General features: G+C 41.5%; 1 protein-coding gene across 1 annotated transcript in view; it reads right to left on the bottom strand.

Moving 5' to 3' along the window:
- LOC139446079 (haloacid dehalogenase-like hydrolase domain-containing 5) overlaps positions 1 to 8,678 on the bottom strand; it is a 38,754-nt gene extending 30,076 nt beyond the window's left edge. The window contains exon 1 of the mRNA XM_071227355.1: positions 8,532 to 8,678. Coding sequence (XP_071083456.1) covers positions 8,532 to 8,583 — 52 coding nt within the window. The 5' untranslated portion in view covers positions 8,584 to 8,678. The remainder of the gene's footprint in view (positions 1 to 8,531) is intronic.
- Between the last annotated feature and the right edge of the window lie 11,891 nt (positions 8,679 to 20,569).

Raw genomic sequence — 20,569 nt, 5'->3', positions numbered from 1 at the left:
CCCGAGGCAGAAGAGTTAATTGACTATTAAAGTCCAGTTTCAACCCTTGCCGAGACTGGTATTATGGAGTTACATTTTGGCTGGACTAACGATTCTATGCATAGTCCAATCAAAATCGCACGAAATCGAAATCCGGTGGGTAAACTACCGTGCAGATTTCGGTTGATTGCAGGATTTGTAAAGCATGTGCAACTCCATCTTGTTGTCTTTTCATGTATTTGATCAAGCTGCTCATGTGATTTGAAGCACTTCGTGATGTTAGACCCGTTTAATAACAATATTGAGCTTGATTATCGATCAGATCGTCTTGACTGGGCGCCCCCATTCTGTTTGCAAAAAATGTAAGTAATACGAGAGGTGGAATCTGATTGTACAGGAGAGGCTTAGAAGGGACATAACTCGTAATAACCACTGGCGGCGCAACGATCGAGCCCAGGAATTCCTGCCTTGCTCGGCAAGGGTGGAAACTGGACTTATAAAGTCAGTTAACTCCCTTGCCTCGGGAACATAGTTCATATCGAAAGACCATGTCTTGTATAGAAGCGAATATTTGACTGTCGTATTTCCAAAACCACCAGCTATAGTGTTGCTGTTGCTGTTGTTGTTGTTGTTGTTGTTGTTGTTGTTAGGCAGGGGCAGGCTACCTATTGACATAATACCACATAAATAACGTCTAAAAAGATAACCTTGAACAGACAAACAAACAAAATGCAAAAGTGAAATAAAACATTGTTCTAAAAATGTTTTTGTTTTATGTTTGTATCCATTCGGATCACCAGGGAAAACATATTTCATAAGTTTATATTGGAAACTGCTTCCAGGCGATGTTCTAAGCCCATAATGTTTTCACCATTATTTTGCCTATTCCGTAACAATATACTCCAGCGTTGACGTTTAATATTCACACTGTTGGATTATTACGTTTCAGCTAAACTCCATACTGACGGCTAAACAGCCATCCATAATATTGGTTTGTCTCAGCATGACCCCTCTATGACCCCTGTTACAACACACCATGACCTTAGAGTTCACGGGGGCCACTCTGAAGACCGCAGGAACGCCCATACTTACTGCCAGACGTAGACTAACGCTAAATCTGTGAAAATATATATAATGATAAAAAAAACACAACTCCATTCAAACTGTAAAGGAGCCCCAGTCAGATGGAAGATTCAGAACCCAACTACTGAACAACCTAGAATTGCTTCATTCGGGCAATGCATTACAGTAAGGGCTGGACGAAAATAATATAGTTCAGGGACAGTAAGACAGTCTAGGGGAGACTAGGCTGTTGTTCGCTTCCGCTTTCGCTGACGCTCAATGCACATAGACATGAACAGTGATAGGGAGTCTTGTGTGCCGTATGCATACTTCTTGTTGGCTTCCTTGACCACCTTGTCTCTCCCACTATGACCAGTAGCAACATGCACCCTCTTAAAGACGTCAAATGGTAACAGTGAGTGAGTGAGTTGGGTTTAACGCCGCCTTTAACAGTATTCCAGTTATATCACGGCGTGTCAGCTGAATGTGGGAGGAAAGCTCGAAGTGATGCAGGTCTCAGACGTTTACCACGAGCATGGGTATGGTGCAGACAAACCTAGAAACATAATCGGGGCGAACCGGGATTTCAAGTGGTAACAAAGTAAACTGGAGATCCCTTCTCTTGTTCACGTTTTCTGATTAGTTTCTGTACGTGACGACTCTGAAAATTGTCGAATGTCTTCAGAAGATATAGCGCAGGTTATGGGTGACTTCTTGGGTGTGGCTGTGGCTTCTGATCTATCGCCTATGACTTTTGCTGTACTCTTGTTTAGGATTCAAGACACTGTTGTTTTCACTATAGTGATTGTACAGGGTTTTTTCGGAAATTCTCCTCAAATTCCATCTTGGAAATGTGAGGGAGCACATACTGTGAGGGAATCTGCTATATTGCCACTATAATGAATAATTCTTCTAACAGCTTTGAATGAAACACACCAACCTGTGTGTTTTATATTATTAGTCTTTTCACCGTCATCAAAGTGGAATCACAATTGTACTTTTCATTCTAGCGCTTAGAATATGTCTAAAAACCTGTTAAATCAGAGAATATGTATAATACCTGAAAACTTTATTAAGATTATGTATATTCCCTGCGTAAATTATACATTACATATAATAGTATATATTCCCTGAAAATGTATGAGTATATACATATTCCCTGTTTTTGTCATATTCCCTGTGTGTGTGTGTGTGTGTGTGTGTGTGTGTGTGTGTATATATATATATATATATATTTCAATTTCTGTTCAAAGGCCCGTGGTCAAAGAAAACGGTGGCAGTGAATTAATCGGTACAGTTTTTATGTGTAACAAGGGATGCAGAAATAAAAGCATTATTATTTTGTAATCGGCATATGTAACAATTGTGATGTTTTCAAGATTGTATGTGAGGTCCAGTATTGATGAAAAGTGTAAAACGCCGACGCAAGATATTTTGTTAAACAAACTTAGGTCACGAATCACATGGAAAACAGCTGCAGTAGAATATTTGCACTACTCCAAACGACACGGAGAAGCACGGTGAGCGAATAACGTCACTGACACCTTACTTCCTGCAGATAAACATGATGCGTGTTCAATGTATCTACCAGATGTAATCGCGATTAATTAAACCTGGAACCAAATGCTTAGACTAACACTTCTTCTGTGGAATCAAGGAAACTAGACTTGTTTTAGTTTGTTCTAGACCTTTCTCGGACTATTAGTAAAACCAAGATACATACATTCTTATATAAATTCCAAAGTCACAGCGCAAGACACCCAAAAGCCCAGCAAATCTCACAATTACAGGATCATGGTTCACCCAAGGGAGGCAAGTCTGAACAGCGAACAGAATAAACTAAAAACAACAGCTAAACAGCTACAATACCTGTGCTCAAAGGTTTCGCCCAAACGGTAAACGTCTGAGACCTTCATTTCCTCCTCCCAGACACCGCGATATAACTGATTTAATTATTTTTTGTCAAATTATGCAGTTTTATAACAAATACGGTAAATGTCACATAGATCGTGACAAGGTTGGTCATTATTCCCTACGGCGTAAAACAATGTGCAGTCTTTAATTCATCTGGTTCTAAATGAGTTTTATGATATGCAATCGGCTACAAATCTGAACACTTGGAAATCACTTAAACTGGGTCTGAAACATATTACTGCACATACGTTTCTTTTCTTTCTTATCTGTCATTTAATTCGTATCCCGGTTCACTGCAATTATGTTTCAAGATTTGTCAGCACCATACCCGTGCTCTTGGGTTTCATTAAAGTGGTAAACGTCTAAGACCTGCATCACTTCGGGCTTTCCTGCGGCGCGCTGGATACTGGTCAAAGTGTCGTTAAACCCAACTCACTCACTCACTACAATTATAGTGTGTGGATGAGGTTGATTTTACGCCGTTTTTAGCACTATTCCAGCATATCACAGAAATGGGCTTCACAGATGTATGTATATATCTTAAATTGGCAAATTATATATTTCCGAAACGCAGATAAGAGTTTAGTTTCATTTGATATGCATCATCACACAGTTAGAATTTTTTTTATTTTAAATCATAATCTAACATAAGTGATTCAGAGGGGGCGTGACCCCCCTGTCTTTTGGGTCACATTTGATAGTGTTCCACCATTCCTATTTTGGTAGATTTGACGAACAAACGCTTTAACCACAAGGCTACCCGCCGCCCGTTGCAATAATATCTATTCCTGATGTGTTGTTGAGAGAAACAACAACATATTGTTCAAGAGATGTAATGTACTAATTTAATTTCTTCCAAAATCTACAACAACATTGTTAATCAACTTAAGCGTGGTCGTTGATCGAGTTGACCTTTAACATTCGAACAGCTGTGATATCCCACTAGAATGAAATTCGATGTAGATGTTTATGTATGGTCTGTCCACCATTTCATTTTAACGGCTTTCTCTGTCGTCTTATCGCGTGTGCTCACGGGTGTTAAAAACTTCAAATAAAAATACACCGCAAGTTTAACTGCGCAATTTGTTGAAAAGCAGTTCAACAACATGTGCATTAGAGTGAGTAAGTTTGGTTTTACGCCGCTTTTAGCAATATTCGAGCAATATCACGGCGGGGGACACCAGAAATGTGCTTCACATATTGTACCCATGTCGGAAATCGAACACGGGTTTTCGGCGTGACGGGTGAACGTTTTAACCACTAGGCTACCCGACCGCACCCTTATGAATTAGAGACACGTGAAAATCCGATATGTTTATCGTAAGATGCGACTGACGGGATCGAGTAGTCAGGCTTGCTGACTTGGTTGGTGCATGTCATCGTATCCCAAGTACGTATAGGTCGGTGCTCATTATGTCAGTCACTGGATTGTCTGGTCCAGACACGATTACTTAAAGAGACCGCCGTCATATAGATGAAATATTGCTGTATACGGCCTTAAACAACAAACAAATTTCAATGAATATCAATGTGATGTATATTTAAAGCATTCTCATCATGTCATAATTATGCAATTTTCAATCAACCCACACAGACAACAATTTATAATAAATATGCATTTTTCCTATTACTCGTCTTCCCTGACTGAGATTACGTCCACCCTGCTGACCCCCTGACCCCCTGACCCCCCTCAACATTCTGGCCAAGGTCCACGAGCCAGGATCCTGACATTCATAGCACTGTTCCCGTCCTCGCGCACGGAAAATAGGCCGCTTCAAGTCACAACAATGAAATGCGTCCAGGACGATGTTTTCTTCAACCTTGAAAATCTGGGTCGAGCATTCGTTTATCTCCGGACCCACCGACTAAAGCATCGTTACCTAACCAGACGGGAGGGAACCCCAATATAACCTGTGTTATGCTTATGTTGTGTTTTTCCCTACGTAAATAATGTCAGGTAATTTATTGTTGCATGTCCTACAATCTTGTCACCGAATTGTGAGACAGACGGGTTAATTATAAACATGAGACAGAGGAGGGGTGCATTCATCGACATTCTAGACTGGAACAAGTGATGCTGTGTGTCTATTAATACCAAAACCTTCTACAGAAGCCGCCGTATAGCTTCCGCAAACACAGCAAAAATTGCCCCGAGGGGGGAACGTGCGATATCGTCCCCCTTGAACTTTTCACTGTGGTGTGAAAGCCTAAATAATGCAGATTAAACACTTTCCAGTTTGGTGAAACCCACGATCACAATACCCATGCTCGTATGTGGTAAAAGACCTGCATTACTTCGGGTTTTCCTCCCACATTAAGCTGACCTTCCGTTATTTAACTGGAATGCTGTTCAAAGCGGCGTTAAACCCAACTCACTCACTCACTTCTTCACATTCGACCTCAATCACAAGGAAAAGCTGTATTGAAAGTTGCTGTATTGCCGTTAATGTCTCGTCAACAAAGCTATCTTATTCGTAGCACGAGGTCAAGGTGATCTCGGTAAAAAATCACCTTGTTATTAGACTATATATTCAGCTGACAAATAAACAGTTGTCTGTTGCATAATTAAACGAGACTGCAGTTTTGACACCCGTGCTGTTTGCTGTGTAAGGCAAATGTAAATCTAGTTTAGATGTGGCGTTATTGCATGCGTCACGGGCCTGTGGTGCATCGCAACTGATTTGTGCATCAGACTCCAGGCCCCGTTCCACAAAGCCATCTTAGCACTGAGGTGATCGTAAGTCCTATACTTTAACACTGGCTTACGATAGTCGTAACACTAAGATCGCTTTTTGGAACGGGTCCCTAACAATGTGATAACAACACTAACAGGTGACAAATGTTATATTTAGGATAAAATTTTCTTGGTCAAGTACAAATTCTAGTACTTTTGGGGGTTGAGTCCCATACAGGATTCGAACCCACACTATCAGGGTGAGGCACCTATTCGCCAGCACACGAAGTCGGTGATCTAACCCACTCCACAAAAAATTAAATCCGACAACTGGTAGACTAGATCACGTTCTTTGATAAGCGTAAATTGGCACGGCTACCAACGCTATGAATACACAACCCATTTTAGAAAGTGGTCAAATGTAACAAATGTTACATTTGGGATATTCAAGTTCAAATTCTAGTACTTTTGTTAGGTTGAGTCCCATCCGGGATTGGAACCAACAATCTCAGGGTGACACACCTGATCGCCAGCACAGAAAGTGTTTGGTTCTACGACTAGCGTGAGACGTTGTCAGTGCATGGTTCCCATGAAATTATTTAGTCGTAAACAACCTGCAATCGTTACAGACGATTCAGACGTAGCGCAACGATAGCTTTGTGGAAATAGGCCCTGATCATATAGTCGCGAAGAAAACAACAGTGGCTCTCTCTCCTCCCAGAAGGAAATGGGATATTTTTCACTTTGGTTTAGGGGTTGGGGTGAAGTGTTACGCTGCAAATTTATATCATATCGCATCGTAAAGGAAATTCCTGATCCAATGACACTTATTACTAAATGAAAGCAGCGGTTCCTGTGTCACAAATGGCTAAACGACAGCAGTTGATCCTCTGTCACTAATGACTTAACGACAGCAGTGGATCCAGTGTCACTAATGACTAAACGACAGCAGCGGATTCAGTGTCACTAATGACAAAACGACAGCAGCGGATTCAGTATCACTAATGACTAAACGACAGCAGTGGTTCCAGTGTCACTAATGGCTAAACGACAGCAGCGGATTCAGTGTCACTAATGACTAAACGACAGCAGCGGTTTCAGTGTCACTAATGGCTGAACGACAGCAGCGGACCCAGCGTCAATAATGACTAAACGACAGCAGCAGATTCAGTGTCACTAATGACTAAACGACAGCAGCGGTTTCAGTGTCACTAATGGCTGAACGACAGCAGCGGACCCAGCGTCAATAATGACTAAACGACAGCAGTGGATTCAGTGTCACTAATGACTAAACGACAGCAGCGGTTTCAGTGTCACTAATGGCTGAGCGACAGCAGCGGACCCAGTGTCACTATTGGCTAAACGACAGCAGCGGTTCCAGTGTCACTAATGGCTAAACGACAGCAGCGGACCCAGTGTCAATAATAGCTAAACGACAGCAGCGGACCCAGTGTCACTAATGGCTGAACGACAGCAGCGGATCCATTGACACGAATAACTAAATGGCAGCGGCAGATTCAGTGACACTTATTACTAAACGATAACATCGGATCCAATCACACGAATAACTAAAAGACGGCAATATATTTTAGCAACATCCCAGCAATATGATGAGAGCGGGATACATAGAGTACCTATGGTGGAACCAACTCTGGGCAACGAATCACGAATTATGCTCGAGGCTCCTCGCCGCCCCAGATCACACCACTGACAGAACGTTGTGGACGAACAACGCAGAATAAACAACAATGGCGATATGTTGTTGTGATGGTAAACTACAAATCGTTTAAGAATTGTAACATGCTGTTTTAACCACCTCCAAAATCCCATCAACAATATTGACGAGTACACTTTATTTAACACTGAACTTTCACATTATGAGAGCCGTTGTCGTGATTCAAAGTAGTGTTTGCGCGCTGATGGTGTCACAGATAATTATCTAATGTACGTACATGCCTGATTTTTATCCACCACTTCCCTTGAACCTACTGCTCGATGCCTACTAGTCAATAGGGTCATACAGATACTGACCCGGCATAAGAACCCTTTTCTAACACACACACACACACACACACACACACACACACACACACACACACACACACACACACACACACACACACACACACACACACACTCCAAAAATAAAATAGAGACAAGTGAACTTTTAGCAATATACCAACAAAATTACGGCGGGGGAGAAGAAAAGGGTTTGACGCATTGTATCCAAGTGGGGAATCGAACCCAAGGCTTTGGCATGACGAACGAACGCCTACACCATTAAGCTCTCCGTACCCCGCATAATACACCAAAGGGGGGAGGTTTATGACCACGATATTTCTTTTGATATTTAACAGTTTTCAGTAATTCTAGAATATGCAATTTCCGGTGGGCCAAAGCGGATCCGATACGCCGTGCTTTAACATGGTCAATTTGTCCAGAATACCCGTCAATATCATCATCCATGTTCGGTGTCCGGCCAGGTGAGGTTAGGCCGAAGATAATGAAAGTGACCACAAAACAATTGTGAAGACTTTGTAGGCGGTTCATTAAGACACAACATTCACAGTTTTATCGTAAAAATGTTATTGAAAATTAGTTTTTTTGTATGTTTTGTTGAAACACTGTGAACGGTATTATCGATTAAACGAGGTTCAAACTATAATCCAGGCCTGAGAGGAGAGTTAGACTGCAATGGTTGAAATATTTTTAATCATTTTTATTTTTTAAACTTAAAGAGATTGAAGTAAAATGTGAAGGCTAGGGGGAGACAATTGATGAAACACATGCAAAAGAAATTGTTTTGCACCCTTTGTTTGAAGGGTGCTGTTCAAACTCTCTTCCCAATATTCAGTTTCAGTCGGAGTTCTAATGCACAAGATCAAACTATACTACGGCTTACCAATTCCATTGATGACAAGCCCATTAATACGTTTCGACGAAGCGTTATCCATGACGAGCGCTGTTTGGACTAAAGAGAATTTGAAGTTTGACGCAAGAGTCGTCTGAAGTGAGTTGATTTTGACGTCTGAGGCGAACTTGGTGTAGGAGGGTTACGGTGTTGTTGCCTGACTCGCTAGCTCGTCCAGTTGTGTTTTGCCAGCCAGACGACACACAGGTTATCTGATGCTCTTATCTGACCGCCAGCTGAGTGTAAGGTAAATGCGGGTCATCTATCACACTGTTACACATACATGATGGCCTTTGTGCCGAGTGAGTGAGTCGGGGTGACGCCACTTTGAACAGTATATTAGTTACGGCGTGTCAAGTGTTAAGTGTGGAGAAAAGTAGAAATACATGTAGGTCTTGCAAGTTTACCACTTCATAACCATTATCAGGGCGAATGTTGGATTACAACCCGTGATCATCGTATGATGGCACGTCTAAGGGACGCAACTCAGCACAGCGAATTCCTGCGGTTTAGCAGACTGGCACAGCCGTGTCCCTTACAAGAAACAAGCACCCTTCAATTTAAATTGAACTGAAATACCCTATATATCGAAATTGGATAATATCTCACTTTGAATTTTGAATGACAATAATGCTCTGAAAGAATATTAGTTTGTTTGTTTGTTTGTTGAGCCAATCACGTCGTTGCCAACGTCGTACAGTCCGGGCCCATCTCAATCGCAGACGACGATGTTGCGCTGTCAATAGCTGTCCTCTGTATGATCTAAAAGCCTAAGGCATTTGTCGCCGATGACGTCACTGTCAGGAAGCGATTTCGGAGGTGCAAGGTACGCAAGTACCGGTCATCATGGGGCGTGGTCACCCTGGGTCTGCCTGTTCTTGGCCTGTCAGCGGTCCGCCCTGTCTGTCTGTAACGTTGCATCAAGTTGGTAACGGCAACACGGGAGCAACCGAAAGTTCGTGCAATATGGGCGTGGGTGGCTCCCATCTGTACCATACCCAAGGCTTGTTCACGTTGTTCGACTGTGAGTCGTGGCATTTCTTTTGTGTTTTTTTATCACTGTGGATGTCTGACTTGCCGTTGCAATCGTTTTATACCCTTACCCGCACGTGCATTTGCAGTTGTCCGTGGTGCACGTGTGTTTCACTTTTTCGCGTGTTTTCTCGCAAACATGTAACAGGCGATTAACATTTTCTGCATACACTATTGTTGTAGTTAGGTTATGTCTCTAGATAGACTTCATCGAAAAAAAAATTATACTTTGTCTGAAATTTATATTTTCAGTTGGTAAAGTTTCTTTTGGGCGTCAGTTTATGTATCTGTGTACATTTCTAAACATGTGTTCGTTCGCTTTAAAACTGCATTGCATCAACCAGCATCAAGTCAATATTAACATCACAATCATCTTTCACAATTAACAATAGTAAGTGCACAAATTCGTTTCTGACTAATTTCGAAATGGACAGTCAATGTTTGTTTGTGTGTCTGTTTGTTGTTTAACGCTACACTCAGCATCTAACAGCTATATGCCGGCGGTCTGTAAATAATGGAGTCTAGTCCAGACAATCCAGTGATTGGAACCATGAGCACCAATCCACGCAGTTAGGATACGATGACATGCATCAACCAAGTCAGCGAGCCTGACCACCCGATCCCAAGCATAGTCGCCTTTTGGGTTGCTGGGTTGCTGATGACTGTACATCTAATGATAAAGATGCTTCCTTTGGGATGGTGGCGTCTCGGGCAGATTAGGTCCTAGCACCCCCGGGAACATCCTTTGGGCATCTGTAGGGTATCACACACTGTTCGACGCGATGGTGTCGCGTTGCTCGCGCTATCAACAACGTGTTCTTCTTGGCCAATGAAGAACTGCCGGTATATAGGGACATTCACTCACAGCGAGGGGGTAACGAGTAGTGGACGCCGTTGTGTCGCCAGCATGATGAGTTACCTCCGTGACCCGACGTGTACCCGCTCGAATATTTACAACCGCCGTTATATAGCTGGAATATTGCTGAGTTCGACGTTAAACAACAAACAAAAAATGCAATGAACTCCAACTGATGTTAACTGTTTCTTTTATGGGTACCTGCTCTCACTGAAGATAAAGTCTTACCGTAATTTGAATGGCGTTATGTTTTGTCATACCCATGGTACGGCGTTAATCAACCAATTAAATAACTATGTGTATTTGCAAAGAAAGTTCATTAAACACACGGGAATATGACCGACCTTTAATTTTGTTTCACCTTTAAGTACGATACATCATTAAAGCAGCATTACTAAAACAAACACACATCCTAAACAAACACACAACACTCAAACCCTCCCCTAACATCATCCAAATACCAAGCTAAACCCCCAAACCCTAACTCCCCCACTTCCACTATAATTAACGTAATAGCCCGCCGTGGTATTGCTGGAATATTGCTAAAAGCGTAAAACCTCACTCACTCACTAACGTAATTGCCCACGAAGCCAGCTGAGAGCGTTACAAAACATGTCAGGGTCACACAGATATCTTGTGTGGGTCATTGGGCTCTTGACCAAGTTTAGTAACTGTATCAGGGTGGTCATCTACCTGTGCTACAACGCGGACTGGACGTATGCCCAGTGTAGCATTGGGGAACCTGTGTCATCAACGTACTGTACTGGATACACGTGCAAGGCCAGAGAAATAGAGTACAGTTTCTCGTCACTTTTAGATTTCGTAAATTTCCAATTATGATCGGAATGGAAACTTTCAAAAGCGGAACCTGGACCAATTTAACATGCTAGGCATGTGCGAGCTTATTTGACGATGTTGGACCACGTCAATGAATTTCCATCAAAAGTATAAAGAAATTATCACCTTAACATAGACTTACGACTGTCGTAGTGCTAAGGTTGTTTTGTACAACGGCAACCTGGGCACGGTGTGGTCTGTCATTGTCATCTTGCAGTTCAGAATTTCTACCAACAGCGAAGAGCGACAAGACGCAAAATTTAGTCAACAAATCGCCGGCCAGTCAAATGTCCATTCAAATGATGGGTGTCTCTTTATAGGTAGAAATAGGTTATTGTTTTTGCTGAAGTGCTATTTCCTGTGTGATATGATAACGGTAAGGTTGGATTAAGGTAAGGATATATATCATTCCATTGGGGATGGGGAGGGAGGGGGAGTCGCATTAAAATTAAGTCGCATTTTTGGCTAAGGGTCAGCATTAATTTGGAGGCGCATTAATTGCAGGATTTACAGTATATATCAAGCGTACGTTCAAGTATCAACACAAGCCCGCTAAGTGTACACCACATTGTATACACAAAGAAAAAAGTTAAGCACACCCTAATATATTTCATTATTGTTTGGTCCCCAAATTTGTAACATTCATGAAACATATAATTACGGGAAGAATTATGTTGATGTAATCAGCCATGCGTGATGAAAGCTCACGTGCAATGCATGGTATGCCCGTGCAGCATGCTACCCTCGAGTATCTCTAAAAGCAGTATATCCAAACGTTGAAATTGCTTTCTTAAACTTTAAACAGTTCCATGACATTGTGTGACCATGGCACGAAGGCGATTATTTAACGCCACAAGATGGCAAATAATCGGCATGCGTAACGCAGGAATGTCTTGTAATGTCATTGGTCGGAGTTTGGTGTATCATCACACTGTCGTAACCGTTTAGTCGAGACATATGCTCAGACCGGTGATGTACAGGACCGCCCCAGATCCGGACGACCTCCTGTGACAATACATCGCGAAGACAGGGACCTTCTTCGTATCATTCGCCGAGAACCTTTTTTAAGAAAATGCCCAATCGTCGTTTCAGCACCAGAACCGTCAGGAACCGGTTGAAAGCAGCAGGAGTGAGGGCTAGACGAGTCATAAAGCGTCCCTTGTTGAGAGGTCACCACAAAGCTGTTCGTTTAGCATGGTGTATTGCGCGACAGAACTGGAATCTGAGAACTTGGAGACGGATCCATTGATCAGACGAAAATCGCTTTCTGCTCCACGTCACTGATGGAAAAACGAGAGTTTGGAGCCACCGGAACACGACCTACACCCCCTGGAACATTAAACCGACTGTTGCATTGCATAGGCGGGGGCTCGGTAATGGTTTGAGGGTGTATGTCTCATGATTGCAGGTTGGATTTGGTCACCATAAGCGGCAACGTAACAGGGAGGGGCTCAGTACATCCGGGACGTTTTGAGGCAAGTCGTCATTCCTCATTTTGACAACCACCCTCTTGCTACTCGACCTCAGTACATGGATGACAATGCCAGGCCTTATCGTTCGCATGCAGTCGTGGATTACATGAGTGAGTGAGTGAGTGAGTTGGAGTTAACGCCGCTTTTAACAGTATTCCAGTTACATCACGACGTGTCAGCTTAATGTGGGAGGAAAGCCCGAAGTGATGCAGGTATCAGACGTTTACCACATCGATGAAACCCATGAGCACGGGTATGGTGCTGACAAACCTAGAAACATAATTGGGGTTGAACCGTGGATTACATGAGGGCCAATGCAATAACTTCAACCCTGATCGACAATGACCCCAGAATTGAACCCCCTTGAACATGTTTGGGATATTCTGGGGCGGCGCATACAGGCACGAGATCCCCCTGTACAAGATTTACGCCAATTGGAAGCAGCATTGCATCAGGAGTGGTTGTTGTTGGCTCATCAACACATCCAACGTCTGACTGGAGGCATGAGACGTTTGGTGGAATGCGTCATCTGGGCACGTGGCGGTTATACCCGCTACTGATCTGTTTCACGTGTCATGTCAAGTAGAGACTTTAAGGAACATTTTCACATGAAACATCAAACGCAACTCGTTTACTTAAACTTGCAGTCCCATACCTTTGTAGGTATTGTCTCAGGTCAAAAACAGTACCTGTGTTACCATGATGTTTTTGTTAGTAAATTTCAATCACAACTCAATCTTTATTTGTTGTCAAATGTTTGTTCTATCCAATGACATTGATATCGCCCAGTTCCCGTGGTCAGTCATCCCATGCCATGATTTTTTTTGCCATTTGTCATGGTTCAGAAATAGGGGTGTGCTTAACTTTTTTCTTTTTGTATATCTGAAAACATCTTCCTGATCTGAATAATACTTGAAGTTTCCTTTAGCAAGATTGCCTGATAAACACTCAAAGTGACATCTCTATTCGTCCTTGTTCTTATGGATTGGAGAAAACACGCTTACGAGGTTTTGGTAGACAGAGCAATCCCCGGGGAGAGGGAAAATCCAAGGGGGCATGCTCTGTCTACCAAAACCGAGGGAAAGTGTTTTTCCATACTTACAAACCGTCTTAACTGATTAAAAGTTATAATGAGCATCAATAAATGAGGCGCTTCATTATAGCGCTTCCTTGAAGACGTGATAGCATAACTTGCTCGTGAAATTCGCCAGGCGGTCAAGAGCACTTGGATGTGTCAGCAACAAAACACAACTAAAATACTTACTTTTAAATGAAAATGAAATCTTCGGTCTCTAAATATTTGTATTGCAATATTCCACTTCTTATAAACTTTTCAAAACGAAAATTCGCAAATTTAAAAGGTGTCTTTTGCTTTACAAGATTTACGACTTTAAACAATCCAACTGTTACCTAGAGGTAGTTGTGACGTAACGGCTAGCAGTTACTTCACGTGCAAATTGTGCAGCATTGATAAGCACTTGTTTAAAAGCACGTGTTTTGAAACCTCGCTGTCCTTTCAACAGAGACTCTGAAGTGGAAAGATGAGCGACGACGACTCTCATTTTGTTACCCAGTCTTCATTCACTGTACACATGACATTCAATTTTAATTGAATTAAAATTTTGAATTGCTACTTGTAGTCATTTTTTTCAGTTACTTGGTTAAACTTGGAATTTGAGGTTTTACATTCAAAGTAAAACCTCCAGAACGAAAATAAAACCTCTTAATAGGTTTTACTTTGAAAGTAAAACCTCACAATAGGTTTTAATGCCTATAGAAAGAACTCTCTTACTTCATAGAGATCCCAATGAATAGGTTTATAAGGACCCGGGTTTTAGTGTAGATCGGGCATGAGAAACAATACAATATGTGTACGTGGCCTGAGTAGGGCTTGTATTGTAAAGTCGGCCATGTCAGTCAGTGAGGCCATCCTTCAGTTTAACCAAGTACACGCGTACGACCGAAATATATTCAAAACCCAATTACTCCCATTTAACTTATGCGTACATAAACGCATGCATTAAATGAAAAACTCAAATGTATAAACAACTGCAACAGCACGCGTAAATACCCAATGAAGACTTTTCAGCATGCGTACAAAGGAGCTTATTTCCGAAAAACAATTAAGAACTAATTTACTTTCCGAGTCAAGCCTATAGATTTAGAACAGTTATCATGGTTATATACATCTTAAACATTATTTCATGTTTTTTAAATTTTAAAATGGAATAGATGAGTGAAACAATATTGGCTACCCAATGAAAAATGTAATAACCCAATTAGAATAGAAACCCTAGAGTAAAAAATTAACTCAAATTCTCAAAACGTTATCTGGAGCTTAGTATTCGTGTTACATCACGGCGTGTCAGCTCAAAGTTGGCGGAGAGTCCCAATTGAATGTAGGTTGTAGGTCCATGGGTATCTGTATGGTTCAGACAGACCAGAGATCATAGGGACGACACATCTTGGAATCGAACCACGGAAAACCCACCCCCGCAGATAAGGGATGCGTATGTGGGATACTCGGCTTCTTTATCAACATGACGTCGTGACTACTTTCGCCTTATTCCACGTGACGCCCGTGACGATCCAGGGTAGAATAGGTATTCAGCAACCCATGCTTGCCGTGAAAGGCGACTATGCTTGTCGTAAGAGGCGACTAAGGGATATGAGGCTCGCGACCGCCGTCTTAGAAAACCGCAATTGTCGAATGATGTCAACAATCTTTAGTTATGAGTTGTTGCTATTGTGACGTCATTCTTACCTAGGTCACATTAAGTAAGACTCGAATGACGTCAACAATGCCATTCGGATGACGTAAACAATACACTGTAGCGCGTGAAGTGATTTTTATGAACTCGGTTATTACTAAACCTATGGGTAATAAAAAGTAGTACTGTCGCTGCGGATGAATACAACAAGTACCCGAGTACCGGATATCACATGACAGTATATAAATGAACCAGTGTTAAACATCATGCACCTGTTAATCATACTAGAACGTCATTTACGACAACGACCTCAGCAATATCAACATCTATTTCCACGACCAAATCCACATCTACGGCCACATCCCCAACCACGATCCACATCCACATCTACAGCCACGACAACATCAACATCACATTCACATCAACGTTTACGACAGCATATCCACATCTACAACCACGACTTCATCCCCAACCACGATCCACATCCACATCTACAACCAAGACATCATCCTCAACCACGACCTGCATCTACATCCACATCCACATCTACAAGCAAGACATCATCCCCAACCACCTCTACATCTACAACCACATCAACATCTACTACCCAAGCCACATTCGAGGACCACTTATACAACACATTCACACCTTCACCCCAGATAACAGCTATATTCAAATATAGATACCAGAATTAGTACGTATATGGAATGTGAACAATCAACATAATTGCAACATCACAATGCGGTTAATGACAGTGACATTTCTTTGCAAAAGTCAAAGATTAATTTCAATAAACACGATCATTGCATATCATAAACCAGAAAACAACAATATGATTTAAAAAAATATAGTTCCTTACATAAGTTAACAGTAACATTCTTCGTTATGCATCAGTGTAACACATAGTTGTACTATCGTATTTGTGTACTGCCCAACTTTTTCTTTCGGAGGCCAGTGTAAAAGCAGCGAATAATTCGATAATCTTGAACGCGGCGTTAATCCACATTTCACTTTACCTCACCTACCATTATGTATTGTGGAGCTATGTCGTGGCGACCTGTAGATGTTAGTTACAAAAAAACGGAGCAATATATATCTACGATATCCCAACTATCTAATACAAAGCAACCCTAACCGCAGTAGGCTAAACCGAGATACGTGTACTGTTGTGACCGACTTTTAAGCAAAACACAGTGTTGTCGTTAGACGATTTAGAGGCCAAATCTCGGTCAGTCGAGGCCATCCCATCATACCCCTTTACATATTATAGTCTGCCCCGGAAGCTTGCGTAGGTTTTGCCTCATATCCGGTAGGTCGCATTGTTTTGATTTGGGACGATAAGAGTGGGTATTGGTTAATGAACCTGTCGACCGACTTTCGCGGCTCGGTCCGAAAAACGGTCATTGTGTGGTAAAATAAAGCTGTGACCTCGCATCAGGGTTGAAACTGAGTTTAAAGGCTACGTCAGACAGTATGTGTACGTATTCATATATACGTATTCACTTGTTAAGAGAAGGATTTGCGAGAGAATCAGACGATCTGTGGGAACGCGCGACTTTTGTGAACAAGTGAGAAACGAGATTTTCATTGTGATAGTTTTGTTTCAGACAAGTTTCTATTCCAGAAATGGTTAGGGCCTACGGTGAGTTTTCTCAAGAATTTACATGATTTTATGGAAAACAGCAACTTTATATCATAAGTATGATCGTCACGATATGGCTGAAATATTGCCGATGTGACGTTAAACTTAAACTCACTCACTCATAAGTATGCTTTGCAATACAACCCCCAGCTTATAACATTGTCTTCAAGCTTCGTAAATACTGTTTCCATGTACCAATGACTGTGCTGCTTGCAAATGTACCCGCGTGTCAATATAATGTCAATAATAATGTATATACTGCTGAGAATAAGAAAGTATACATCATGTTTGATAGTTCATGACATGAAAAAAAACAAGAAAAGGTCATTTAGTGGGGATGTATTTAATACTTGATATTTGAGACCTTATTATAAGTTTTCATCCTAGTAACGTTTTGATAACATTTGTAATGTTTTGGTCAAATCCTTTTCAAATGTATGCTTTCCTTTGGCCGACAATTGATGTTCCCAGCCTTCGTTTTCCAAAATATAACTCCTAGTTAAACGAATGGATTTGTGATGAAAGATTTGTATAATGTTTACATATATTCGGTTACTCAATTGTAAGTAAACGTAATGTAACGGTACTAGAAACGTTCGCACCGCTAGCTCAGAAACAGCATATGGGTAGGGGTGCGTGTGTTGCTCACAATCCGCAAGCAATTTGCTTTTACCGGATTACATATATTACTAGCATTGTTATTATATAAATGTCATTTCTTGTTACATTATATTAAACTTCTCTGAAAAAGCTTCCAAGAAAATGTTCCACATATGCTTCAAGAGGGTAGGTAGGTTCCCTATCACCTACACTACGGAAAGGCGCCGGTTGTGAAACCAGTAGATAGAGCAAGTCATGTTTCCCCACAGCGTATGCTGGTGTTATTATGCCCAACGCACTCAACACTGAAGGTTGTTTACAGTGAGCGGTGCGCCTGTGACGTCAAAGATCTGCTGACGAGACAGCCATCGCGCTTCTGTTGGTAACTTGATATGATGTAAATAACAAATCCTTGAGGACGATTTTGTTTATGTCGGATGTTCAAACGTGTTTATCTTTTCATGTGGTTGTTTGAAAACAAACACGAGCTCTTATGAAATACTCGGGATATTAGTTGACATAGTGGCATGTTTACAAGACATTGTTTGTTTGTTTGTTGCTTGACGACACACTCAGCAATATTCCAGCTACATGACGGCGGTCTGTAAATAATCGTGTCTAGACCACACAATTCAGTGACTGACATCATGAGCATCGATCTGAACAATTGGGATACGATGACATACATCAACCAAGTCAGCGAGCCTGACCACCCGATCCCGTTAGTCGCCTCTTTAATACATCAAGCATGGGTTGCTGAAGATCAGTTCTAACCTGGATGTTAGATATTCTGTACAACTTCAAAGTCGTGAATATATCGCTATAAATGTAAGCATCGTATACATCAGATTTACAGGTTGCTTCTGATGAAGCAAAACGACAAGTTTACTAATCAGTTTGTTTTCAAAGAAAAGTACTAGGAGTCAATTTGAGGTTCATTTACGTTATTAAGCTGAGACCATATCAAACCAACCGTATGGTGAAGTTAAATGGGTTTTAACGTCGCGTTCAAGGTTATTACGCTTACGACGTCTTGCGCGTGGGTAAATGTGTGTGTGTGTGTGTTTGTGTGTGTGTCTGTGTGTGTGTGTGTCTGTGTGTGTGTCCGGATTTATGCCAGGTTTATAGTTCTAAGTCACATTATTATTATTGTTGTTGTCCTACTGACATACTTCTGTCTCGATCCTCATTCAATATCGTGGCCTTGAATTCGCAGTGTTAACGTACTTCCGATATTACTCCATCAAAGCGATGACTATGCATGCCACCGAAAAAAAGGGTAAAATTGACAGTTACACCCGACTCCAGTATTTTAAACTGTACGCGGGTCTAGAGGGGAGTATACCGGTAGCCGGGGGTAATTGACTAATGTTCTCACCACCAAACGCCATGTTTTCCCGAAGTATGTGCACTCATTCAGCATGTTGTTTATGCTAGGTGAACCCGAACATTTCCCATGAGCTATATCCTCACTTGGTGAAGTTCATCGTCCCAGCACAGTGCACGCATCTCACATTTCAACAGAAACATTGCTAATGTTTATGTTTGTCCGATGTTGGTGTCATATTTCAGTGTAATCTTTCATCTCGGCGAACACTCCGTTGAGATCGTTTGAGTGCCAGAGGATAAGTGTGAATCATGTGCACTTCGGAAAGACTCGTTTCATTCCGTCGATACACGAAGGCCATTCCGACAGTTCCAGAATGCCAAATGTTCACATGAATCGTTTACCTTCATAGCTAATGGGCTCCCATTGTTGTTTGTTATTCAACGTCTCTCGGCAATATTCCAGCGGCCGTCTGTAAATAACCGAGTCTGGACCACACGATCCAGTGATTGACGTCAATAGAACCGATCTTCGCAACTGGGATGCGATGACATACATCAACCAAGTCAGCGAGCCTGACCACCGGTCCCATTATTCGCCTCTTACGACATTAGTATAGTCGCCTTTTACGGCAAGCATGAGTTGCTGAAGACCTATTCTACCCCGGATCTTCACGGGTACTAACCGAAGTAGGTCCTGTCCATTTAGGTCGAGGTCGATGTCGAGGTCGAGGTCGGGGTGGAGAGATAACCATTTTGAATATGTATTACAAATACTAGGGAGTTATTTCAAACCAACTGGTGTACATGTTCAACCTCACAATAACTAGAATAATGTTATTTCATAAAGTTTGATAAATATATTTGTTCAGCTTTTTACACTATCTCTCCACCCGTCACCCTGTTATGGTGATTTAAAAGAAAGGTCTTAGTTGAATCCAAGAAGTGTAATATATGCAACAGGTTGCGGTGATAATATGAATAATTATGTATTTGATCTTTTTGTGTATTTTGTAACCATTATTTTTAACCAGTCAAGAATATAAATTATTTTGTAATTATTCTTGAACTAGATTGATATTTGTTACTTTAGGGAATGTTCTAAGATAGCTGACCTATTTACCCATGTCTAATTATGCTGTCCAAAAGAGTAACATTTATATAAGCGTTCTTATCGGCACGTAGACTGACATCGCGTCTCTGAAATGAACATATATTACAGAAAAAATAGTTGTTAAATTATCTTGATAAAAATATACTAAAATGGAGCCCAGAGACTCTCTTCATTTTCAGATACTGACACTGCAGTAATTTAGACTTGCCAAACATTACAGACTTGCATAGGCTGTATTGGATATATTTGTTTCAGGGTCTGCATGACAGACTGATCGTTACGATAAAATGGAGATATAAGTAGCGTGAAATTTCAAAGTAAAATAAGTGTTATCTAAACTACAGTTACACAAACTCCGTTTATCTCCTACATGCAACGACCGCCTCCGTGGTCTAGTGGTAGAGCGTCTGCCCGGAGAGCGGAAGGTCCCAGCCGCGTC

The sequence above is a fragment of the Haliotis cracherodii genome, unplaced genomic scaffold (genome assembly GCF_022045235.1).
Source record: "Haliotis cracherodii isolate W230 unplaced genomic scaffold, xgHalCrac1.p SCAF_6, whole genome shotgun sequence".
NCBI lineage: Eukaryota > Metazoa > Mollusca > Gastropoda > Lepetellida > Haliotidae > Haliotis > Haliotis cracherodii.
Note: the sequence above shows the minus strand (reverse complement) of the source record. Positions and strands in the feature narration are given on the sequence as shown.